The sequence below is a fragment of the Prinia subflava genome, chromosome 7 (genome assembly GCF_021018805.1).
Source record: "Prinia subflava isolate CZ2003 ecotype Zambia chromosome 7, Cam_Psub_1.2, whole genome shotgun sequence".
NCBI classification, from domain to species: domain Eukaryota; kingdom Metazoa; phylum Chordata; class Aves; order Passeriformes; family Cisticolidae; genus Prinia; species Prinia subflava.
Genome location: NC_086253.1, coordinates 22,914,956 through 22,942,178, shown reverse-complemented (window position 1 = coordinate 22,942,178; position 27,223 = coordinate 22,914,956). Strand labels below are relative to the sequence as shown.

General features: G+C 37.2%; 1 protein-coding gene across 3 annotated transcripts in view; it reads right to left on the bottom strand.

The window, feature by feature from the left end:
- The window catches only part of N4BP2 (NEDD4 binding protein 2), a 36,188-nt gene that overhangs the window by 4,726 nt on the left and 4,239 nt on the right, over positions 1-27,223 (bottom strand). For 2 of the 3 annotated variants that reach the window (XM_063401810.1, XM_063401812.1), the window contains 17 exons: positions 27,018-27,188; positions 26,611-26,783; positions 23,609-23,933; positions 20,557-21,787; positions 19,598-19,722; positions 18,345-18,433; positions 16,760-16,836; positions 14,807-14,962; positions 11,268-13,576; positions 9,793-9,878; positions 9,055-9,097; positions 7,826-8,061; positions 6,301-6,419; positions 4,844-4,982; positions 4,559-4,744; positions 2,172-2,340; positions 236-359 (listed from right to left, as the gene is read on the bottom strand). In XM_063401810.1, coding sequence (XP_063257880.1) covers positions 236-359; positions 2,172-2,340; positions 4,559-4,744; positions 4,844-4,982; positions 6,301-6,419; positions 7,826-8,061; positions 9,055-9,097; positions 9,793-9,878; positions 11,268-13,576; positions 14,807-14,962; positions 16,760-16,836; positions 18,345-18,433; positions 19,598-19,722; positions 20,557-21,787; positions 23,609-23,810 — 5,291 coding nt within the window. In that variant the 5' untranslated portion in view covers positions 23,811-23,933; positions 26,611-26,783; positions 27,018-27,188. Of the gene's footprint in view, positions 1-235; positions 360-2,171; positions 2,341-4,558; positions 4,745-4,843; positions 4,983-6,300; positions 6,420-7,825; positions 8,062-9,054; positions 9,098-9,792; positions 9,879-11,267; positions 13,577-14,806; positions 14,963-16,759; positions 16,837-18,344; positions 18,434-19,597; positions 19,723-20,556; positions 21,788-23,608; positions 23,934-24,987; positions 25,096-26,610; positions 26,784-27,017; positions 27,189-27,223 lie in introns of all 3 variants that reach the window. The other variant, XM_063401811.1, reaches the window with a different exon arrangement.

Genomic DNA, 27,223 nt, shown 5'->3' with positions numbered 1-27,223 from the left:
ATCTTGAAGGGAAATATGGAATTAAACTATCTCAGAGGAAAGGATCTAACATTTAATAGGTGCTACACAACTGCATCAGATTTGTGAAACAACTGACTCAATTTAATTTGAAACAGCAGACCTACCCTAATCTGTGTAGTAGTTTAACAGCATTCTAAAAACTAAACTTCAATTTTCAGTTAGTTAAATGTGGGATAAGAAAAAAAAATTATCAGTAACAAAAATCTCAACTCACCTGAAGTTGTGGCTTGTCAGGTATCTGATAGCTGCTGGTCTGATGCGAGCGACTCCTCCCTGACTATGGCTTCCTCTTCCCGTGATAACAATGAGGTATGGTTTACCACCAGCCTGCTGGTACTCTGCAACAGCAGGAATTGTCATGGGTAAAGCTTTCCTCAGCACAGACTTGGCATTCAGTACAACCCTTCCAAGCATTCTTCTGAAAACTCTCACTACACATTTAGAGCTTTCTCCCCACGCTGATACAAATGGCATTTTTTCCCCATTCTGAAAAAGTCAAATTTTAAAATCTAGATTGCTTGCAATATGCGTATTGTGATCATCATAAAATCCTTCCAATTTCATAGAAGCTTTACTGTTTCTTCAACTAATATTCAATTGGAATTTACATACTGTGACAAATTTTAAATTGCTAAATTAAAAAAGGTGGGTGTCATTCAGTGAATTTTTCAGTGGTGATTCTGTATTGTTTCATGTTTAATCCTTAATTAATGTGAATAAAGAAATAATGTTTTATTGAATAAAGAAATTAAGAAGAAAAAAATATAAATCCAGCCTTTGACACTTATGTCACATAATTTTTATCTTCTGCTATACTGGAGCATGGAAATCAACAGATCAACATATTTCATGAGTTTTATTAGGGCAGTTAGCCCTGATTACAAAAGAAATTGCTCTCTTCCCAGAAATAACAGCAACCTAAACTGATGAAGAGTTTGAAAAAAAGGAAAAAAATAAACTAAACTAGATTCTAGTCAACTAGTCAAGACTTGCCAGTTTAGACTTATCAGTTCACATGGTATGTTTCTTCAACTGCTCTCCCCCAACCTGTAACTTTAACTAGGTTTTATATTTATTTACTGTTAATTCTGCCAGCAAAAACATTCCCAGTATTGATACTCTTCCCATGTATGCACAGCAAAATTAACTTTTTTTTTTTTTTTTTCAGATTTAGGTGAATAGACTGAACAGGGAGGCCCTACTATCAATTTCAGCATTCCTGATTTAAGTACAGTTCTGGAAATTCAGTTCTAAAAAGCATTAGGTTACAGTTTAAATTACACAAATGTCATTTCAAGAATTGCACAAGAGAATGGAATTTAATTATCCCTGATGCATGTTGAAAGACAAGGGTTATCTAAAGCCCCACTGAACACTTTTATTTACACTCTGTGGAGTAGCTGATTCAAAAAATCAAGTTTGTGCAGCAGTATCTTGTGTAAGAAATGTTTGTTATAGAAGCATTCCCAGTGTGCTTAAATTTAGAAGGTAAACTAGTAATGCAGAAAATTTATCTTTTCACAGCATGGACACTAATGAAGTACTTGAACTCTCCACTGCGAGAAAAAACGAGCTCTCAAGCAAAACTGCACAAAATTACATTTCTGGAAACACCAGTATTCTGATCTCAAGCAACACAGCCAAGAAACTGATACAGAAGTTTCTGAAAGGTAGCTCAAATCTCACACTTTCATGTAGAAATTGAAGAAAATATCACCATTGTGTTTAGAATTCCAACATGGTAATTTTTCTTTTAACATTCTAAAAGCAACACAGTTATGACAAAGCAATGCAATGGTGACATGTATGTTTGCATCATCACCTCAGTTAAAAATGTCAGGAAGGACAGACCAAGTATTCAATAATAGTAATAAAAAAGGGTAAAACAGAATGAAGAAGAAGATTTACAAAGAAGCAGGGGGAGGGGGGCAAGACAGAGAGCAACAAGAATCATTTCATGTCAAAGAAAAACAATTCCACTGGGGTGAAATGAAAACAAGACTGAAAACAAGACAACACAAAGCCTAGTTGTTTTTAACGTACATGTTATTAAAGCACATTCATTCCCTGTAATATTGCCATGTATTATGATTTCTTAATAGAAAATGAGAATCATTTTTAGGGAGCAAGAATTATTACCTAAACCATACCTTCACTTTTTTCCTGCAGCACTCTGGACAACTGATTCACAGCTTCATCCACATGGAGACCATGCAAATCCAACACATTCATAGGCAGCAAGGAAGTATTAACTCTCTCAAAGATCTGCACAGCAGCAGCGTGGTTAGCTTCTTTCATCTTCTGCTCATGAAGGCGACCCTTTATTCATAAGCACAGTGACTATTACACACTGAGAAATCATTTAAGGTCTACACTGGTCAGTGGTTTCAAAATGACAGCACAGGCAGGGTGCTTTTAGTTCAAGTTTGAACCAGTAAAATTTATAATACTAGCAGAACCTCTGCAAGATGCTCAGTGAGACCTACTCACAAGAAGATTTCATGAAATCTGTTTCTGAGAAACTACTCAAAGCTGGCACAAAGATGACATTATAACAAAAGCCCTACAAGGAGAAAAAAAAGGCAGAAAAGGCACAAAATCATAAGGTCTTTACATAAGCTAAAAAAGTTACACTCCATACTTGGATGTTGCAGATTTATTTTCCTAACTATAGATTTTTATTTCGTTCAAGTATTTTGCTAAAATGATAATGAAACAGTGTCAGAGAAACTGATTAGGAAAAGCCTGTTGACTGTTGTATTTGAGGTTAATTCTTCCAAATGCATTCTTGAAATTTCAGACAAGCCAAGGTAAACACTAATAATAATAATAATAATAATAATAATAATAATAATAATAATGCCTATTATCTCTCTTAATACTTTTGACATCTTTTATGACTGACAAAGTCAGTAAGTTCCTTCTGGAACGAGGGCTAGGAGCAGTACAGTTAGTCACCTTACAGAGTGTACAAATACTAACTCCTTCCTATGAACCTTGCAATGGTAATAGCTGAGAGATCAAAGCAATAAATTATGTCCTTGAAGGTCTGTAGGCACAGTCTGAAAAGGAATAGAAGATTTAACTCCAGGTATTGGACTGACAAAGGCTCAAGAGAACCAAAGTGAAAGTCTGTCTTACACTTTGTTAAAATGGATCATCTGAAGGGTCAGACCCAAGAAGCAGCTCTGTAACTCACTTGCAAAGGATTCCCAAGACAAAGGCCACCAAGCATAAACTAAGCTATTAATAAAGATAGCTTAGTTTGCTTTTTTATTACTTAAGGATAATATATCTTAACAAATTTCAATAGGTTTACAATAGATTGTACTTGTTCTTATGGATAAGAACAAAAGTAACACAGGATTTGAAATTACATTCCTATTTAAAATCCTGCACACCTTTGTCTCAAAACTTCAAGAATATATGAATAAAAAACATAAAAGGTTCATTATAAAGACTGATAATCAGTACTTCCTTCATGCACAGTAATAATCTAAACATTTAGAGTTATACCATTTGCATGAAAGCTTTTTGAATAAGCAAATTCAAGTGATTTATTATTACATTTTTGTTCTGTTATAATACAATTTAAAGTCTAGAATTAAATGCTTCTATTATATGAATTCTTAACAATTTTTATATGCTATTAGATGAGGGGAAAACTACAGCCTCTGAAGATATTTGTAACAGATTTTTTAAGCGTGATGTCAAGGGAGGGGTCTCCTGTGAAGGCACCAAGAAACCAATGTACAGGAACTTTGATTACAAGAAGAGACGAGTCTTTAAATCAAGAGTATGATCAACAGCACTGATCAGCAGTACTCAAACTGGTACATACTAAGAAATGTGCCTGAATCAAGACCAAAGAGCCTGTGCTCCAAGGCCAGAGCATGCAAGAGTGATCAGCAGCAGATCTGCACTCCATAACCAGATGTATCGTGAAAAGCATGACATACACACCTCATTTATCCCAACCCAAGACAGACTGTAGCCATAAAGACAGTCAGAATGAAGAAGCGAAGACAGCAGGCAGCAATCTTGCCCAAGATTTATGGAGGATGAAGTAAGCAAGATTTCTGTGGCAAGAGATGACATCTTAACACCTGTCTGATTCCTATAAAGTACAGAAGATGCGTCTAAAAACAGTTCAGCACCAACATACACAGAGGATTCAAAACATTATGTTTGTTGCAGTCCATGTCACACTCCAGTGACCCTAGCCAGACCACCTGGACACAAATCTTGGTGTTTACAAGTATGTGATGTGATGGGATGTAATGGGAGAGAGATCTAAGACAAAGGAGCATGTGTGACTAAGCACAAGGTATCACCTTTCATGAGGTCTCACAACAAATTGGTTATGTTAGCTTCCTGTGCCAGTATCATTACTAGCAGAAGTGAATTTACTTGTGATTGTCAATATAACACACGTGGAACTGTGACCAATTCATCAACTCTGGTAGGCATGATGTTTTCCTTATCACTTCCAATTCAGTGTTAAGTTCAGACAAAAAGCACAATTATTATTTTTTACCTGATGTGCGTAAAATGCTGCCACAGGCTTCATACCCATGCGATAGGCCTCCCCAGCCTTTCTCAAACATTCCTGTCTCTTTTGCTGGTGACAAAAAGCTTCTGCTCTTAAATCATCGTACTGTGGGTAGTCAAAGTCTTGAAACATGTCACATAAAGGATCATCCTCTTCCTTACTTTTTTTTGCCTGTAGGGATTTGCATTGTTGAAGTTATGGGTGCACTGTAGGGTGTTTTCATTAGCATAGTTTTGACTATGTAACTATGGTTAAAAAAAATATAAATACCTTCTTCTCACGGTTCTTTGCAACACTGTAGGAAGAAACAATTTCATTTTGCTGAACACTTTCTTGAGCTATAACTGTTTTTACAGGATCTGCCTCCAGAACACAGTTCAGAAACTGTTCAGTTTGTTCTAAAGAGTAGCTGTAAAGGATAAATAAAATCTGTGACTTTACAAATATATATTAATAGCTGCTATATTTATCTAAATTAATGATAACAAACCTTGATATTGTTACAGAACTAGATTACACTGAAAGAAAACACTGGAATGGATTATTCCAGCTTATTAAAGAAAAGCTTGCAGACTCCTTGTAGGGCATTACTGGCATGAACACACATGCAGTCTTGGTCAACTGAAATATAACTGAGGGGCACTTGAACATTAAATGGAAAATGACATACTGAAATAAATTGCATCCTACCTTAACCAAAGAGCTATTAATAAATGCTGTTCTTTGGGCTGGGTAAGATAGTTCATCTTAAATCTTCTCTGGTCAGGGTTAGATAGTTCAAACTAATTTTAAACTAGTTCACTTCTCTGAAACCCTAATGAGGGAAAATCCTTGTATTTTTAGTCAAACTTTGTTATCAAATTTAATTAAGACACCAGTTGCCAACAGATTTCTAATAAGCCCTTTTTCTTCTTTATTCTTGCTCTTTAGTAAGCTAACAAGAGCAGACGGATCAAAAGTAAAGGCATTTTGGGAAAGGCAACACTATGAGGACAATTCAGAGTGTGGAAAATGAGATGGTAAAATGTTTGAATTATAGAAATGGATGAAGGACATATTTTAAACAGGAAAGATTTTTATAACAACCTGGACAAGCAGCATGACTGACAAGTAGATACGCAAACCCATATGTAGAGACAGACATTCAAATGGCCAAGGATGAAAAAAGATGTTTCTCTTGAAAAAAAAAAAGTTCACTTCTCAGGAACATGGATTTAGGAAGGTAGACACATATCCCAGAAACATAATGCAGAAGAGCAAAAGAGAATGTCAGCAGGAAGAGATGAAGAGATGGCTCATTCCTTCAGAGTGGCTGCAGTAACCAGGAAAGTACTCACAGGTAACACCAGGTGATAGTAGTGTTTTATATTGGGCTGATGCCATTTCCTGTGAACCCACTATTACCACACCCACTAATTTCTCCCACTAGATTTAAACCTCAGCTCTTGGGAAAATATGCAGTTCCACTGAAAGTCATGTCAGTGGTGAATACCCAGAGATATTCTTCTCCCAGTGAAAGAAACTGTCTATTCCTCCCTAAAAAGAAATGTGTCTAAACTGAGAGTTTTTATACCCTTTTTGCCTTTAAGATCAGCTAGTTTAGGCCTTATTTAGACTAACAAAAAGAGCTACTTTGGAAAAAGTCATTCTTTAGCAGTATCTTAACTCTCAGTATTTATGACTGTAACCGAGTACCATTTTTACAAAGAAGTAAAAAGATTTCTTACTTATTGTCCCTGAAGACATCCATTAAGAAATTTTGATTAATAGTTGGAAACATCTCAAAAAGTTGCTTCTCCTTTAGTTTAGCAGCACAGTCTTTTCTAGCTGTAGAAGGAACACGATTCTACCCAGAAGACAAAAGAAATATATTACAAGTTCTTGATTAGGACAAAATACAGTAAAGGTGGAGCCAATCCAACTTTGCCATTATTTTTTATGATTTAAAAGGTACCTACTCAGTTGGTATCCACCCAAAATGTGCCATATCAGCCTGCCACACTGATCAGCATAAGGTAAGGACAGCTGAGTTGTGTATTATACACCACTGCAATACTCTGCAGTCTTTTGAAGTAATGAAGCTGGAGCTCCCTAATCATTTGGACAAAGTAAAATGAGGATTTTTAGCAGGCATTTAAGTTCTGGAATTTATTCCCTGCCAGTCCATCTAGTCCAGTGCTAAGCTTGTGCAAAGTCCACCTCTTTTCTCTATACTGAGGGCCTGGGTTGAAACAATACTTTATTGTTAAGCTGCATAAATAATTTTAGTTTGATGTATCTGAAGCTGTGTCTATAATATTCTTACTTGTGAAGTCATCTGAGAAGATGATGTAATTATAGCATAGAAACAATTGGACTGATCATTCTAATATTCAGATTTTTTTAAAGAAGGAAAAAAGTGGTCAAAATAAAGCCAAACTCCATGAATTCAAACTGAAAATAAAGCTGTGGACATGACAGCAGTTACCAGTAGGGCACATACATGCAGTTCAAAGAAAGACTCCACAAGCCATTTTCAAAATACAGGCTAATTCATACAACTTTCTACACCAGTTCAGAGCTCCTCTACTTTAGGACAGCTGCTTGTCAGAGACTATTACAAATCAGGATGCCTGTTCTGAACATTGGTGGGGCAGTAGAGGGCACTATCAGGCTCAAGCCAAACATGCAGGGTACAGGAACTGTGTGTGGAAAAGAACTAGTGAAAATCTATTAAAGAGTTACTGTTTTCTGAGAAGTGGCTACAGAAACTTGTTTGAGATTAACCTCAAGTACTTATTTTAATGTCTCATCTATTAGGAATGTTGTGGGTTCTCCTCACAAAAAAAAAGGTATTACAAGCAATTCAGTACACTTCTAAACAAATGAGGCATGGAGCCAACTAAGAACTTTTTTTGATATTGCTGTCACAATACAAAGCATGGAAGATCACACTGATCTTTGGTTTTAGATGAGCAACCAAAAAACAATTCAACCAAACAAAAATGCTAACCAGGATAGTGAAAAGCAGCACATCCATTTGTGAAACAAACAAAATATTACATTCTAAATGAGCCTGTATTTTTCAAACAGAACCATCTACCTTAAGCAAACTCCTGTATTACAGTAATCCACAATACTAATTGGTATGCATTTGTCTCATAAATTCAAGCTGTAATCAGCAGCACAGGGATGAGTCACCAAATAAGACATACTCTATTTTACTAACAGTAATGAATCTAAACCACATTATAAAAATGGTGCTATCCATACCAGGTCCTCTCTCTCCTGCATCGCTATTTCTTCAGAAATTATTTGCCTGAGAGAAACTTTCTGAATCTGAGCATTCCAGTGATCCATAAATGGAAAAACGTCTGATGTTGCTGGGGTTTTTGTCTGTATATCATTAGATGTGTCTGCAGCCAAGCTTGATTTTTTCTTCTGTATTTTGCTGTCTGCATTCTGAGATAACAGCACTTCTGAGTCGTCTGTATCTATCTGCTGAATCACTGCAGGACATTTAAAAGCAGTAAAAATAGGGTGACAAAACACTTTTTAGCTTATATATACATGCGATGCCAAAATACTTAAGACAAGTTTTTCAACCTATACAGTCTGAGTTTTGATAAAACAAGATTATTAATGCTAAAACAGAAACCAACACATTGCTTTCATCCTCTTCGCTTCCATTTTCCAAAGACTGTCTCATAATTATCTATTTTGTGAAACAAAAGAAAACCATCAGATTTCCTCACCATATTTTCAAGTGCAAAGACATATCTAACACCTGTAAACCACCTTGCACATGCATTAAGTGGGGGGTTGTTTGCTTTTAAAAAGAATCACTGACTCATATGTTTACCTGCCTTTCTTCTTAACTTAATCACAGATGCTTAGCAATCTGGTTTTATGCTTCTACAGTTTAGTGTTAAGCTAATGGCAACAGCACTGCTTGGTCACTAGTTTGCACCCACATTGCAATCCCAGTCTGCAGTGGGGTTCTGCAATAGAAGGATATTTTCTTCTGGCAGCTGAATGAAAACGGGATTCCAAGAGATGTTAACGCTTTTTGAACAGGGCATCCATCTTCCTGCTAAAATCACCTCTGATGAACAGCATGTGAATGTTGTACTGCTGACCTCCCTTCCTCACCTGCAGAAATCTTACTTGGCTAGTAATTCTCTAGGTGCTCCTTCTCTTGCCACAGAGAATTGCTACCAAACAGCTGTCTGCTTCAACCAGAGCTTCTCTAAGTTTTCTGAATGACATAGAATTACAGGCTTTATCTGGAACTAGTGATTCTGCTTATAATTAACTTCTGTCCCCTCCCCCATGCCGTCATAAAGAGATTGGTAAATGGCTCCAAAGGCAATAAAATTTAGCCTAATAAATAAAATCATCATTTTTCAACGGATGGAGTATTTGCAACCTTAAGTTTCAAATAATTAAATAGTTTTATAATGAACATTAAGTATTTTTAAAATTAACAGGACACAACATACCTTCTGCAGACAACTTACATGATTCATCTCTCCTCTGACGCTTCTAAATAAAAATAGTAAAATCATGAATGTTATAAATTATGAATTTTGCAGGAAAACTTTACAAGTGTTAGCTTCTAATTAAAGCAATTTAAAGATAAGGTCTCACAATATTTCTCAAAGATTCAGTATTTTAAAAGAAATATATTTAAGAAAAGTAATTATGAAGTGAGGATTCATAAGCTAGAATTATCTTTCTAAAAACACATCAAATGAGAGAAGCATGCCCCACTACTAAGACTTCATAGCCTTAATTATATAAACCAAACAAAAATTTTGCCAAAAGACATTCCAAGTTTCACAGAGCTACAAAGGAACACAGGTTAGCAAACTCATCTCAATTACTGCACATGGAGATGTTTTGTATAGAGAATAATTCACAAAGTAATGCTTTTTACAAGTCATAAAAACAGTAAGGATTTTGGCCAGGGACATTTTTGATCAATTTTGTAGTGAAACTGTGTACTATGATCCTCCTTTTTTGAGAATCTTGTTTTCATGATGAGGCACTGATTGCATCCCTTAAAACACCTTTCAATAGCACCAATGATTATGACATACGGATACACCCCACACGCTCTACAAACTATTACTACATTTTATCATTGCTCTTGCAAAGATAACACCTTGAGATCGAGACAAATGGTCTGATAAAATACAGGCATGCCACACTGTATCATATGCAAGAAATCTACTGACCAGAATAGATTCTTTCCATTTTTCATGAATCACTTTTGCCAAATTCAGATCAATATGAACCACGCAATCCTCAACAGTTAGTGATCCTTGTGGAACAAAGAGAATACATTAATTAAAAACATTCTATAAAAACTTATGGAAGCAATTAAAGTACAGTATCATAGACTTATTTATTTTAATTTTGGAGATTCTACATAAACTGGTCATGCCTGAAAAAAACTTCTAAACAAATTAAAAGCATTACACAGAAATTGTTTTCAAGTGTTCAAAAACTCTGAAAGGGCAGGAAAGAAGTAAATAAACATTAAATGTATACTGATGAAATATGACTACCTGGACAACTGTATTTTTCCTCCTGCTTTCTGTTTTTCTAGTAGACCCTTCTTTTACAAAGCCATTGTTAACTGAAAACAATAGTTTCATACATGAAACTGTGATTCCCCCTGTTCGACTGCAATCCACATGGCAACTGCTTTTCTGTACAACATACCCACCACAGCCCAACAAAAGTCACATCTTTCCAACACACAAACTCAGAGAAACAAACTCCAAGCATTCCCTCAAGCTCTAAAGGAAACAGCAGAAATTATCATGGTATCATAACAAAAGCTCTTTTTCCTAAAAAGGGTGTTTCTCACTCTTCCAAAAATAAAAAAGCATGAAGTATGCATGTGTCAAATAAAAATTTTGAGCATACTTCAGACACAATAAAACACTTTTCTACTATAAAAAGTAAACTTTTTTTTTAAGGAGGTAGGCATGAAAGGCAAAGAGGCCAGCAATCAAACCCACCAATTAATCAGGTATCCAGCGTTTCACATAAAGCAATCTTCAAGATAAAAGACAGAAATGAGGAAAAAAAAGGAAAAAGTGTGGGGAAAAATGAGAGAAAATCATCAAGCTCTATATTCCTGTTTTCTTTTTTCCTTTTTCTATTTTCTTTAACTTTTGAAATGCATGTTCAAGCTGCTTATGACTTCCTTAACCATAATCTGCCAGCAGACTGGTCTGCTGTCATCTTTTCAGTATCCAGCCACACTTCATCTCCCTTAACCATTCATCTTCTTGTCCCCCAACTTATGATGCCAAAAGGCTTTTTTCCCATTTCTTCTTTCCTAATCAGCCACAATTTGCATATTCCTTATCATCTAAGTATCTCTTCAGAGTTTGAATATAAGCTTAAGGGCCTATTGCTCAGAATGCAAATAACCAGTATATTTTCTTTTTATGTTGAAGTAAGTGCATGTACAAAAAGACAAAGGAAGAAGGTAGCACTACTGCACTTATACTTTATGCCATACTTAGTTCAGTTTAATTTCTGCATTAACAACATCAACTGCCAGTATCATGAGGAATTACAGGAATCTATTCCCTAAAAATCACACATGAAGGGGAAAAAAGCACAGACAAAGAAAGAAAGGTTTCTGACCCGAACAACTTTTTTTCATAAAAACATGTATATAATTACATCATACCTGCATCAATGCCAACAGGTCCAAATATCTCCTTCAGCTGGAGTGCCAGTTCAGGAGGCAATGTTAGTTCTAGGCAATCTATACTGAAGGCTGCATGTGATGCTGCTATAGTGCTTTGTCTCTTGGCTTTAGTTGCAGCCCAGCTCGGAGCTTCAATTTCTTCTTTACCAGATATCTCCATGGAATTCTCCTGAGTTTCTTTATCCATCTGCAACTCTTTATTGCTCCTAGGACGAACCAGAGGTCTGTGATCCATATCCAGTAACAAACCAGTCCCTTTGGAACTTTCAGCATTGCTTTCTGAAGGTTTACTGTCACTTTCATTGTTTAATTCAGATTTCAAATTGGTAGAAGTTGTGTTAGGATCATGAGGCAAACTTGCATGAAGTTCTGAAAGTGATGGCTTATTGACAGTTTCTTCAAGAGGATTCTCACTCTCTCCCTTCTGCTCTCCTGAAAAGGACAGCTCAGTGACACCTGCTGCTAAGTTGCTTGTGTTGGTTCTAGGGGCTGAATCCACAGAATTTTTCAGTTCCACTGAATTATCCAATGAGGTAGCAGTGAATGAGTCAGACACATCAGCGCTTGTCACAGCTGTCTCGGCAGCCTGGCTTTCTGCAATGCTGAGTGATGAGTTCTTGCCTTCCAAAGCCTCAAAGATATCACCAGCCCCAAGTACTTGTGGGGTTTGTTGGCAGTCTTTGAGATTCTCATCATAGTTTGTGCTTGCCTTGAAATCAAGGTCTGCGACCACTGGCTCAGCTTCACTTACCTGAAAGCTTTCAGTATCAACAGCTTTACGTAACTTTTCATCAGAGTCTAACAGGAGACCTGTGGCCCAGTCTATGTCTTTGTTACATCTTTCATACAGATCTTTCAGAGCTTCATATGAAACAGACTCAAAGAGCTTACAGAGCGTATCTAGTTCTTCAGACTCATCAATATTGATAAGCTCACTTTCCTCCACAAAAGTACTTTTATCATATGTAACTCGATAGGGTATTTTTTCCTGAGAATCTGAGGCATTATCTATGTCTTTGGGTTTGAAGCCATCCAGCCTGCCATGCAGTATTTTTGCTGTCTCAGGAAAAAGCATTTTCTTTTCTAATCTCCACAGGAGAGCAAAGTCCTGTGATTCAGTCTGTGAATGGCTACTTTTCTGCCTACATAAGTTTGTGTGCTCTTCTTCTGCCATGTCAAGTTTAGACATGTGGTCCTCTTCTCTGGGATGCAGCAAGCTGCTGTTTGTAAAAGTGAGGGCTAATTTGTGATGTTTCCTTGTTCTCTTACTTTGCTGGGATTTTTCCCCACCTACTGTTTCACTAGCTACCATTTCTTCTTGGTGCACAGGCAAACTCCTTATATCTGGTTGCTCTTCAGTGTTCACAAGTGACCCATGAATCACATGTTCAGTATCAAGAGCATTCATATTAGTGTCATCTTCAGTATTTCTGTCTTCATCACACTGATGTAAATTTGTCTTTCTTATTCTCTTTGACCTTTGCTGTCTCTGCTCTAATGAGGCTGAGACAGGCCAATATTCTACCATTTGCAGTTCTGGTGTAACTTTATCTGAACTAACAGAGTAACAGCTACAGGGTAGATTTTCGTCCTCATGTCCTTTCTCAACAGTATATGTCTCAGGCAGGCTCACTTGCTCTTTACCTATCTCAGAATGCTGCTGAGTGGGAGTTTCACCTTCCTTATCACTCTTCAGAGGAGATTTTTCTAGTCTTCTAGATCTTTTGACTCGCTGTCCCATTGTTTGTTCCACGGGCCAGTCACCCAGAAAGTTTAGTAGTTCTGGTTTTCCTGATGCGTCAAAAGCCAAACGGCTTGGCTCCACTGTGTTACTTGTTTGTGTTGATTTTGGCTCCATACATATTTTGCCCAATTGTTCAACTGCAGTTTGAACTTTGAGACTGTTGTTATCACTGTGTTCCTCAGCTCCACCCGTGTATAAGTTCACAGTCTCTTCAGCTGCAATCACATCTACCTCATCTATTTCTGCTTCAGTGGTTTCTTCTGGTTTTAATCCCTTTTCTTCTTTCTTCTCCAAGGGCAGCTCTTTTTTAATGCACTCTGATAAATTAATTTGCAAGTCATCTTGAACAGTGCTGTTGTCAGAATTGTGTTCCACTAAGTTGCTTTCCATTTCTTTTTCCTCTTTCTGAAAATGCTCAGGATCACAACTACTTTCTAATGTTACAGAAATACAAGGAGAAGTCTTATCAATTTCAGCTAATTCAACAGGTTCCACCTCAGAAGCAAAATGTTCTTCCTTTGCATCAGAATGTGCATCTCTGTTTCTGAAAGACATATTGGAATGAAATATACCCATTTCAAACCTTCTTAAAGCATTTGTCCACATTTTTAACTCCCGTTAGAACTAGAGTAGAGAGTTTAACCTAGTTAGAGTTCTAGTGAGAGGAAAACAAATTTATGACACAGCTGTAATTCTAACACTCCTCAATAAAAAAGGAGCTAAGCAAAGATGAACTTCCTGTAGTAGTTGTCCCCATCTTACTAGAGCACAGGGCTAAGAACACTTTCTCAGGAGTCAATCTCTCCCCCCATCCCATTTCCAGCATTCAGTTTTGTATGAAAGCACTTTGCTGCCAGACATTTCCTCATTCAGATCAGCAAGTCTGGTATTATCTAATGACTGTTGCTCTCTCCTGTTGGCTTAATACTAAAGACAGTCTAGGCATTAACTAGGAGAGAATGTGCCTTTTCTTGTCAAACCATTTTTCACAATCAACTATATTCCATTTATTACCATTTCAAATGCATCACGCGTGCAAAACCCAAGTGAAATAATAACTGAAATAAAATCTGATTTCCTATGTGTCCTAGTTCTGGCCAGAACACAGAGGTTATTCTGCACCACCTCACGCTCCTGCAGGAGCAGGAATGGGAAGAGGAAGGGGGAGTGAACAAGCAGTGCGTGGTTTGGGAGCCTGAGCTGGGGAGTGCCACGGCGCTGTGCATTCCAACACACAGCACAGCCCAGGCCGGCAACCGCGCAACAGCGCGGCTACAGCCAACAGAAACCCCGGCACGCTTACAGCCAGCGCACCGAGGAGCAGCTGGGCTGCCTTCTACTGCTGCACAGAGAACCCACCTTCCACCACAAAGGTACAATCTAATACCAACATACAACTTGGAAATAGTAATTCGCACTTCTTTGGGACTACATTCTTCCAAGAAACAATTCACAGATTTTAAGTGCTTTGAATCTGTAGTATACATCCAACAACACATTTTTAAGATAATAGAAAGTCAGTCAAGATTGGTTTCTTGAAATGTAACACAGCCATAATGGGAGGCTTTTAAAAGCATTGGAAAGTCGGCTAGATCCCTTGACTGTTCATTTCTTAAAAATTAAGAAAACTATGTAGGGGTTTTTTTGTTACTTAACTGTCTATTTTAATGCATTCACTGTTCAACACTATTACCCAGGTTTTGTTGCTAAGAAGTTAAAAGGCTACATTTTTAGCCTTTTATTTGATGCTACAAAGCTAGTGAAAGAATCTAACCTCTGGCTTTCCTCCTGACAAGCATCTTCAATCCAACCAGCAGCTTCTGATTTGTCTGGAACTGAAGAATCCAATATTGATCTAACAGTAAGGCAGCGTTCATACCGTTCCAACATTCTTTTGATCTTTTCTTTAGATACACCATGAATGTTTCTCCTATGAATTGAAAACAAACAAACAAACAGAAAAGACATTTCAGATTTATGTATAATAATGACAAAAGAGAATAATTTAATAATAACTTAAACTTACAGCAAGACTAACCAAAGAATTCAGGGAGCCAGATGAAGAGCTGTGAAACAGCAATTCTTTCTGTATCAGTGCACTAAGGTGTTGCAAACAGGACACATCAGACAAATGGCTGCTCCACTTCTCTACCCCATCTGGTCTCCCTGTACTGCAGTTGGATGTTTTGTATAATACGAAAATCTAGAACTGTACTAATGCATATTTCTTCAAATAAGTCCACAAACTCTCTGGGAAAACTCTTTCCAGTACCTAACCACCTTTAAAGTAAATGTTGGGCTTTTTCCTTTTATGTAATCAAAAGTACCAACTTGATAATGCTTGGTTTCTCCTATCCCTGCACAATTCTTTTCAGTCTTGTCTATAATCTTCCAAGAGGTAGCTGAAAACAACAACATGATTCTCCTTCAATGATCTCTACTTAAGGCTGAATAAACTACTTTTGCTCAGTTCTGTATCACCTGCTAATTTGCTATTCTAGCATCCAAGTCATAAAAAGGACATTTAAGAGCCGCAGCCCCTCCCCAGAGGGATATAAGCCTTTACTTTGGACAGTGATCACAACATCCGAACCTGGCATCTAGCCAACTTTCTCATTATGTTTTCTTATATTTTATTATTCACTTCCACAGAGTTTGTCTTCTCGATTTCAGCCCTAAGTAATAGAAGATCCTGCTAAAGAAGAGGTAAGCAGCAATGATGATGCACAGAAGTTTGTCCCTCTGAGGCCACGAGGTGCTGACTGCCCTAAATTCAATGCCAGCAGACACACTTCAACTAAAGCAACAGACCAGGATGCAAAAACAGCCCCAACGTGACATAATTTTTGGAATCTCAGTAACCCAAAGGAACAGTCACAACATCTGACATGCAAAGAACTCTAATAATGAAAACATCATAGTGTCTATTGCTAACAGTACCTTTTGCATGTAACTGAAGTGACAGATCTTATAATACACACATATAAACAGAAAATATCATTAAAAAGCTACTTATTATCACAAAAATTTTGACAGATACCTTGTTACTTCACTAGCCATTGTACTAAGCGATATCTTTTTCAAAATTATAGCTTATACTGTCTTATACTGTTGGGATTCGTGATTTATTTCTCTATGAGCTCTCTGTATGGTTCAGTTTTATGTACCCCTTCCCCCCTAATTGTTATGCAAGCCTTCCCTCATAGTCCCTGCACCCCAAGCTATTTTTAGCCTTTGCTGTTAAGTGTCCCTCATCCTTCCCGCCAGAAATGTTCTCCTCCCCTTCCTCCCTGATTGGCTCTACTGCATGCCCCTGCCCCTTTTCTGTCTTGGTTACCAACTTGGATTGGCTAGCTGCGTCTAGCCACCCCCATTGCTCCTCCCATGCTCTGTCCCTTAAAACCCCTGTGCATCCCTGATTCTGGGCTCTCTCTGTCTCTCTCTCCTCGGAGAACCTAGAGTGGGCAAATAAACCTCTCTGTGTGTTCCCCCGAGAGAGCCTCTCTGTCTCCTCCTTCCTTGTTGTGGTGAACCATCGGGTCTGCATTGCCTCTCGAGGCCAAGAACCCACAGGGGCAGGGCTGACTCCACAAGACTGTCAGCTCGCCTCCCAGAGTCTGTGTTGGTGGTGGTGTAGAGCAAGCCAGGCCAGGCAGACGGTGAACAGCAGACACCACCGCAACATTATACATACTTAATAGTATGTTATTTTCCTTTACATTCTTACCTTTCAAGTTCTTTTGGTTTAAACTTCCACCAAGTGTCTGGTTCTCGGAACATTACTTTGTATTTGAATTGCTGAGCCTGAACAAAAGAGATATAAAACATCCCACATCACCCATTTCTTATTTCTCTGACAAAGCACACTATATGCATAGCTTGCTTCTTTCAAAGCTGTTTTTCTGTATTTTTGATACCTTTTAAACATTTGGAATAATACTTTTGTTCAGTGTTGCACTTCGGTTTATATAAACTGAGATTTTTTAAAACACGTATATGCATCTTCTACCATAAAATTAAATGTGTGTCATGATGTCTGAGACAACACTGCAAAACATCTCCTCTTTCCAGATCACAGCACGCACATGTCTACACAGCCTCACCAAGACAGAGAAAAATGCACACCTTACATTCAGAGCTGGTCAGATTTGAACCAGCTACAAAACAAGAAACTCAGTTACATTAGTCCAGCTACTGTGGACAGCCTTCCCTTCCTGGGAAATGACCAAGCTGCAAATAAAAGGTTCCTATATAGTCCAGTCTCATCAGGACAGAAAAGGAACCTAAAGTCTAAACAGGAGAAACACTGCAAGAATTGTGCTGTTTCTCCCCATTCCTGTTTTCAGAAAAAATTCTTATGACTACCAAACACTGCACTTCTGGAAGAACTCTTGTTGCATCTTGATTTCGGTATACAGCAAAATGAAAGATATAAATTATTAAAGAACTGCTAATCTGACAGTTGTTAATAAATGCAAGGATAGTAAAATAAACATTTTATTAACAAAAATTATCTGTGTTAAAGTCTCACTGTTCATAAATCCATTAGCACATACAGCATATGTACAGTATCTGCTCAAAAGCTGTCAATTATAAGTACTACATTCTCTGCTGTGTTTCTGTAAATGGCAAGCAGAAATCCCAGATCTACATTATAATACTTTTTTGCGATGTATTATTTCAGTTAATCAGAACCAATTTAATAAAATAATGCTGTTCTAACTACCAACCAACACAGTCAATGATCAACAGCAAAATATGCTCTAGACTCTAAGAGTGCTGATGTCCATTTGGAAACTATTAGGTGAGAAGGTGGGATCACTTTAACAAAAAGTATTAAGTAAATCTGTGTAAGTTCATGCAAGCTAGCAATATTTGGTAAATCTAGCCTCCAACTGGTATCTGCCTCTACGTCATATTTAGGATGAAACTGAGTTTTCAAGTTGAACAGAGCATCACACATCACTCGTTCATTAGTGTTGGTTACATTTTTAAAGTAGCTTCTAATTTTATAGATCATACAAAAGACGAACAAAATTCAGTTTATTCAACGTTTCCTTTTGGCCCCAAGAACAAAGCACTTGGCTTTGGCTTTTGGTAAGTAGGCCAGGTTAATGCTCATATACCACATGACACTGAGTCACACAACACGACACTGGGCAATATGATCCAAGCAACACTTTTTTTTTTGTACTCCAGATTTCCTTATGGAACAGCAGCTAGACTGAGAGAGACACTCCCATTTTAAAACATACGTTGTTGCCATGCTAGTCCATAATCTCTTTTCACATTGGTCAAATTATAATACTAACCAAAGTAACATAAGGCTTCATCTCCCATGCTTGTATGTTTGTGTTGTCAATTATTATAGGAGAGATTCCCATTTCAAATGCTTCTTTGGCTGAAAAACACACATGTACAAAACCATGTAATACAGTTAATTTCATTACAATAGAGTGAACATAATATTGATAGTCATTCTCTAAATTTTTTATGTCTTTACATAGATAATCCATAATGATTAACCACTCTGTGAAGAACTCTTGCCATAGCTTGATCTATTTCAAGGCTCTCTATTTTAGAATTCCCCCCCTCACATGTAAATCCACTGAGATATGGTATTAGCTTGTGAATTAATGTATCTATGATAATCAAGGAATGAAAATGCAGATGTAAAATGCACCAAGATTACTAATCAATCAGTAAATTAAACTAAAAAAACTACATGATCACCTTAAAGTGGACTTCTTTGTTGCATACAAAATTCTTGGCTTTCTAACAGTCTTAAGATTAGTCCACTCTGTAAACTGTATAAAATATGAAAAACCAAAAGAATTATTGTAATTTAAATACACAGTAATGAAATGTATAGAACCACTAACTTTGAAACACAGCACCATGTTTCTGTAGCCATGTTACAACGTGTCTAAACAATCACAGTTCTTGCTGACTCCCACATTTATTAACTTGTTTCTCCACTGGTAGAAATTTGACAGCAGAAAAGGGATCATGGTTCAAATTTAGTAAGTAAAAGCTTAAAAAGATTTGCTCTACGGTGAGTTTAGCACAGGCCACTGTCAAAAAATCCCCGCTCAATTATGAAAAGGGGAAAAAATAATTTATTCTGTCGTGCTCTTATAATTTTGTTTGAATTTGACAATTTCATGTACAAGAGAAAAAAAAGCTGACGAAGAGCAGGAATATGTGTATTATTTGTATCCTCATTACTTATTGCATATGCATATTATAGATCATCTGAGAAGTATTTCTGAGAGATGGTGTAGGTAACCAATCTGGAAGTGGGACACTACCCAAAATATACCATGATAAAATCTGAGGACAAAACATAGACAAAACATGACAAAGACAGTGGCATTTCTAATTGCAAAACACACAATGAACAGATGACTCCTGAGTTTGTGCTCACGTTCTTTTTCTGTACATATTAAAAAAGTATTTCTATGATGGGATAAATGCTTGTCACACAACAAGCCAGGCAGATTTTTAAACAGCACACAAGCACTGAACTGTAAATGAGACAGCTAATCCTTTATTTATATCTCACCTCGTTTCCTGTTCCAGTCATGTGCTTCCCCTAAGCAATCAGGATCATAATGGTATTGTCCATGTTTGTAAAAGTAATCATCAGTACTAAGAATGATTCCACCTGGGTTATCCTCAAGCAAAGTCCTGTGAAAGATCAAGAAATAAACAGCTTTTTTCCCCTTCTCCTCCCAGGCTCCAACGTCTACTACCATACAGACTTTTTTTTAGTCTCTTGCACAAAACCAAAATTACTTGGAATGGAAGCAGCAAATGTAGGTAAGAGGAGAAAAAAAAATCAACCTCCAAGCAAATACAATCTATAATAATTTCCCTCCTTTGTTTTTATCAAAGGCTGAGGATTATCTAAGGGAGAGAGCTGATATAGTTTTCCTACAAGTCTCTAATTTCAAGAGGTAGGTATTTTTCCATCTACATGTAGTGACATACTTTCACACTGACAAATATCCTGTATTAATTGCATCAAATGTTTCAGATGTCAATCAAAACGAGTCTAAGTTCAATCTAGGCTTTTAAAGAGTAAGAAAAATCAAAAATTTCCCCCAAGAAGCTTCAGATATACTAATTATACAAAAAAAGTCATACAGGAAAAGGGGAATTTCTGCCTGTGAAAAGCTGGCATATTTCCATCAGTGTTATTGGAAGAGAACACTTGAAATAAACTGGGACTGAAAGAACACAGCAGACCTAACACTGCAGCAATGATGCTCTGCTGACAAACTCCTTTATTCAGTGATAGAAGTTAAAGCTCATCATTCCTATTTCAATTTCCACTAGGAAAGGACCTGCAAAGAACTCTGCTCTCAGCAGTTATCACCCATCACACTTTGTGTACTGTGTAGCTGGCAATTAGGGTTTATGCATAACTATTTACAAGTGTCAGAAAATTGTCTCTGCCTTTGCCAAATCCTGTACATGATTAAGCAATTTTTTTAGAAGCTCACAATATAAATGTTCTACCTTGCCAAATATGATTTTCCTGATCCTGGAACACCTCTGAGAAGAACAAGTACTTGACCTATAAGTTGCATCTTTTTTCTCATCATGTGACAAACACGTAGTTGCTGTACTTGCGAGGGGTTCAATTTTGAGTTTTTATCTTGATTTCCCCATACCTTCAGAGAAGGGTTGCCATCCCAGGCATTTGAAACCACTGGGGAGGAAAGAAAAAGTCCTTTTTCCGAAGTTCTATAGTCAGAAACACGTCTCCACTGCCCTGGACCGGCAGCTACAGGAATTACAAAGCTGTGACTTCCACTGGATGGATAAAACACAGGAGCCATGAGATTCCAGTGTTGTTGAGACTGACCTGATGGTGCAGAAAAATTTAAGTTATAACCCTCCCGAGCTTGCTGAGTATCTGCAGGTCTTTGTATTTTGAAACTGGATGTTTCAGCAGGGATACATGCCTCTGGCAGAGAAGCGCTCTGCTGCCTGCTGAAGGCAGTCACTGCATCTTCGTGTTGTTCCAGGCACCTTGAATTAGGATCTCCAGTAACAGCTACTCCATGTTCCACAAGTCTTTGGGAGGACCCACAAGAAGCAGCAGTCACACTACTTTGATCCAAAACAGTATCTTGTGTCTGATCAGAATTTTCACACAATACTTCTCCATTTGACAGTTTATACACTTCTGAAGCCACATCATGTTGAACATGGATTTCCAACAAATCAGAATCTTCCAGTCTCTGTGCAAAACTGTCTGATGCAGATGGTGAGCTTGTCTGGATGCTCAGCTGACTCACTGGTGGCTCGGAGCAGCAGAAGTTTTCTACAGCCTCATTATTTGTCTCTGCTTGCTGTGGAAAAAGTAGGACATTGCAAACTGAATCGGATTTCTCCCACTCGGGAAATTCAGTAAAAGCATCGTGTTCCACAGGGTGCTCATGTGCTATTTGGTCACTTGCAGAATCAGGCAATTCCTCACTCAAGCTGTAACTCTGAAAGGCAGTTTCTAGTAGGGAATCCAGTTCTCCAGTCAGCTGCACACCAGGTGATAGGACGACTTCTACTGCTGCTCCAGAGTAACTCTGTGCTGCAGGACCTTCCCCCATTCTTTCATTTGCAATAGCTCTTTGCTGATTAACAAGAGGTAATGACGATACTGCTAAATCAAAACCCAAGGTTTTTGGAGATGCTACTCCTTTGGCATGGGTGGACAGCTCTAGAAGATGATCCATAGCATTTTCTACTGTAGGGTAAGATGAACAGAATAAAGCACGGTCAACTAAACAAGCCCAAGCTGAGGTGCAAGCAATTTTTTCACTTGAAGAAGCATTTATTACAACTAAAGAAACAACCAAAAGACAGTTCACCAATTCATCTTTAAATATAGCTTCTGAAACTTCCCTGATCCATTTCTCATTAGAAGTAAAGGCAGAACTAAATACAGACATATTGAAAAATAACAACCTAATAAACTTTAAAATTACTAAGGAAATATTGTCTAAAAATTACTAATTTTAACCAGAAAAAAATACTAGAGCTAGATTTTTAAATGGATACTTATTTCTAATTTATCTCATATACCTGAAATAGTGTAAAATGAATCAAAAACTCTACAAAGGATGAGAGAGATAAAAGTATGCAAAGCATATTCAGTATAGCCCATTTTAAAATGTCATATCTAATAGACCCTGAAAAATCCAGTATCTGCATTAATTCTTTGTAAAGCCACTGTATGGAGTAAAGGGTCCCAGTGATCAACATGAACAAAATGAAAAGCAGGCACAAACTTCATCTGAGCCCTAAAGCTAAGCTTCTGTTTTCCTGAAAGACAGTGTAGTAAAAACTTTAGGCTCATTTAAGTACGACTCTGTCTGCACTCATTAAACATAAAGATCTTTGTCATCCTTCCAGCTTCTCTACTGTATGAAAACAACTTATTAGCACTCAAATATGCTAAACTTCTCATTTTTAAACGACTGTTAACAGTACAAGGCTATGAACTCTACATGTTTATTGCATTCTCCAATAAGCTTTACTATCATAAAGGTGAATCTTAATAAGAGTTTGAAGCATGAATCAGTAATTCCATCAAAATCAATTTTAAAATGAACAACAATTATAACAGTACTCTCACAGTTGTTCTAAAGTTAAAAAGTCTGTACAATTTAGGTAATAAAAACAGTCCTTTTAATGGTTACCTAGCTTTTATACATATTTTAAAAAGCCCAAATCTGTTTTCTTTGCACACATTCTTACAATAATCTCAGATAATCACATCTGATCATACGAATACAAATTGATTAAAATGCTCCATATGCAGCTTATTCCCCTGACAAGTAACTCCTCAGACATTGCTATCCAGCACCTCACACAATACTTTTATTGTAAGCAAATGACCTTGCATATAGAGGAATTTTAAAACCACAAAAGAACGGGAGGGACTGGGCATAAATATGAAAATAGTCTGCTAGGAGAGTTGGGTATGTAGGTCAGCAGAAGGCAGGGACAGAATCTGATTCCTTGCTTTAGTTCCAGCAAGGCTGCAGAGAACTAAACACAGCAAACAGAATTGATCCTGCAGAAACTAATCCTCAGTGGACACGACAAGATGACAATGCAAAATAAATGTAAAACAAAAGCTCAGTTCAAGTATTTAAGGAAAAGCAAATGCTGCCAGGATCACATATAGCATACAATCAAAAACTTGTGATCTAGAACATAAAATACCCCTCCTGCAGAAACAGCTTAGGCATCTTGCAGATATGGCACAGAAACCAACTGGAAAAAACAGATTCTCCTCACAACTCCACCACTGCCCGCTCTGTGTCACAGAACAATCCACTCTAAACAGTACCTGCTCCATTTACCAGCCTCACAGAAATATTATTAAACTTGAAGAAGCTTACATGGTTGTAAAATTTCAAAATATTATTACTCACCTACCTAGTAAAAGTTAAACTCACAAGTATGATTGCAACACCCACAACACCTTTCCTGGAGTTGTACTAATTAAGAGCTATCTGCACATGAAACAAAACTGTAATGTCAGCTGTACATTATTTACCTTTAAAATCACATTCAGACAGAACCATATAAATCACACTAGGATCTAGATCAGAAAACATCTCTGACATGCTGTTGAAGAGCTCTTCCTTATTGACATAATGCATTGCTTGTGCCACTAAGTGGCTTGGGTCCCCCTGGGATCTGTCAGAATTGCCATTCTTCTGAGAAGGACTCCCACCAGTTTTCTTCTTCCGTGGCATTTTGTTTTCTAATACCTAGTGTGCTTCTTGTTCTGGTTTGTTCACATGGGGCTGACAGCACCAAGCTTAAAAATCACAAAAAAAGCGCTCCTAAATGGGATAGACTGAACAGAAATTGCAGACCTGGAATAAAGAAAAGCAAAAAAACCCAGGAAATTTTAATAAAATACACAATCACATTTCCATGTCTTCTATTTAAATAGCTAAAAGATAAAAAAATACATAAGTATACAGGAAAGCATATTCTATGTGTCTGCCTTTCTTGTTTTCAAATGGCTGACAGCTAGATCAGCCTTATTTTCCAGTTAACTAGACACTGAATCTGCATCTGGAAGAGAACAAATAAAATGTAGCTTAAAAGAGAAATCCAGAAAAATAAAGTTTACAATGCCAGACGGCCAGTCCACAAATACTCCTCTGCTACTGAGGACCAGTTAACATTATAGAACATCTACATTCTGTTAACATTCAGAAACTACTCCTCTTACAAAAGTACTGGAAGATGTAACAGATGTTACCAAATCTTTCAAAAGTCTTTCATGACTTCCCCCCACCCATGACATTTTAAGAATAAACAGAAGTTCTTCAGTGTTCAAACACTGGCAGAGAGGTTGTGGAGTTTGCAGCCCCACGTACTCTCAAAACCTGACAGAACAACCCTGCTTGAACCAGCCTGTTTCAGGGCTTGGGTAATGTGCTTCATGCACTCCAGCTTGATTTGATTTCTAGGTTGAACCAAGTGACACCCAGAAGTGCCTCAGCCTGTGTGGAGATGGGTTTTTTTAATTGTTAAAAACATTTTACAACTGTATAAACCATAAAGCAAGAAGTGGCTTCTGTCCACCCCCTCATACTTCTGCCATGAAGCCTTTGAAGATATCTAGTTAAAACCTTACAGCATCTATAATAACTGCAATTAATCTTGTGTAGAAAAGGAAAGCATTTATTAATTGAAATACAAGCATGCAGTATGGATGGCATGGTCTCTCTTTTTTTTGTTTATATCAGTATCAAAGCTTTGTTGAGTTCTTGTGATGATCATAATAAATTAATTTATATTTTTACAAGTAGTTATTCAGAAGACTAGCAAACCTCAGTAAGGCTCAAAAATCTGAAGTTAATTACAGCAAAGAGTCATTATTTACCAATAACAATTACTGAGTAGGCCATAAAATACCTGTTTTTATATACAAAAGGTATTTTGCCAGTGATGATCAATTCAACATGTGCAAATAAATCAATGGCAGCATCTCCATTTTCACTTAGTCCTTTCCTCCCTGGATCACTGGCACACAAATGACAATGCAAGATTAGTGCCAGACTCAAACAGCAGTTCTCCATCATCCTCTATCAATCTCTTCCAACAACCATGAGATTGAACATTTAGCACAAGGTTCACTGTTATGTTCTCAAGTCATAGAAATTTACAAAAGCAAAACAGACAACTCCAGGATCCCTGGAGTTTCTAGCATGTGTAATGGACTTTAATCAGACAAACCAGATTGATGTCTGAAACAATAATAAGGTCAAGGAAGTTTGAAACGCATGACAAAGAAAACAATACACAGGAAAAGGAAGGAGCAGACTTCCAAAAGTAAAGGAGAAACCATAGTGGAAAATGCTGCTGGCCAGACTGAGATGGGACAACTGCAGCTGGTTTTTTCATCACACTTTTTTTGGTTCACCTCTTTGATTAGCCATCCTTACACTGTTCTTTACTGTCACAAAGAAGTATTCGACAATCAGAAAAAAGTTACAGCAGGTCTTGTTTTTCAAACTTCTGTATCTAATTGATTCATCCTTTAGCCAATAGAAAAGGCTGTCCTAACTTAAACAATGTTGACAGTGCTAAAAATGTGATTGTTCCTCAAAAAAAGAGGTTCAGTGACAAAGGAAAGATCCTGCAAGGGAGAAAGTTATCCATGCACCTTGACATTACTGTGCAGCAATAGTCTTTAAGCAGAACACTTCCAGTGTTGTCAGTGTTTGAATCCAGCTCTCTGAAAATGATCAATCCCGTAAGGACATGCTGCTGAAAAACAAGCTCTGACTGCAAGTCACAGGAAAAGAAGTAAACAGGTAGTATTCAAGAGCAGGCAGAACACACAGAATAGAGGAAGAAAAATACTAAACCACTTTCTAATTGAGTTACAGTTGATACCAAAGGTATTCACAAAACTCTTTAAATCAAGGAGATTGCGTTAGGAAACCACCAGCAGTAAATATCGTTTTTCAAAGTCATTACATGGCCTTATTTTTAAAGCAAACAGACCAGAGAAGTATGCTAACCACTACTGGTTACTAAATGTTTACTAAAAGCATTAAGCAGCATAAGACACTTCTGACCAAGAAGACCAAGTTCAAATGGCAAATAATTTATCAGTATTACTTCTCTTTTAAGGACAGAGGAAGTCTCTAGACTTGACACAATGCAAGAGTCAAACAATATGAACAAAGTTGCCCAATTTGTATATATTTTTAAATTTCTCTGAATACTTTAAGGTAGTTAATGACATATTTATAAAAGTGGTTGGTTTGGTTTTGGTTGGGTGATGGTGCTGACAGCTTTTTAGTTTGGTTTGCTTTGGGGGGTTTTGAACAATTTCTTAATTTCAAACTATATAAAATATTTATTATGTAATGTCCATGCAAACCTTCTGGCTTTAAAAGAAAACCAAATAAACACATGCACATATATCCTTACAAGCTGGAACTTGTCTCTATTGTCTGTATTGACTTGTCTCTATACAAAAAATCTCTATTTGTAATACATGTAAAATAGCAATGGCATAGAACTTACATCTTTAGCTTCACTGAGTTGCCCCGCAGTGAGTCCTTTCTCATCCTTCCAAAACCACTACTGATGGCACATTTAATACAGATCTGCTGTTAAAAAATATAATGCACTCTTCTGTCAGGAAACCATACTTTCTAACATACAAATCAGATGTCAGCAGAAGTGGCTGCTTCCTCCTGACAAGGGAATAATCAGAATACAAATTAAAATTTGTATTTTGCTCGCTTTAAGCAGTTTTAACACTGAGCAATACACTTAATAGATTTCAGTAGATTAAGCCTGGCTAATATCTTAAATAAGTACCCAATATGTCAAGCTCAGCTCAACTTCAACTATCCTTTTCCTACGGATAAGAACATCTACCTGATTTCAGTTTTTAAATGATTTCTTATCTAAGAAAGATTACTTACATCAGGCAAAGAAATAACGTAGCAGAAGAATTAGCCAGAAATAAATATAAGTTTCCTTGTCATTCCGCTTGGTTCTTCGCCACAGTTCTTAACCATCTTGAAAAGGCCTACACATCCATGCTGGTGAAGACTAGATTCATTCCATCATGTGGGAAATTAGGCAAATAAAACCTGGCACATCGAAGTAAGATTATGTTACATACACA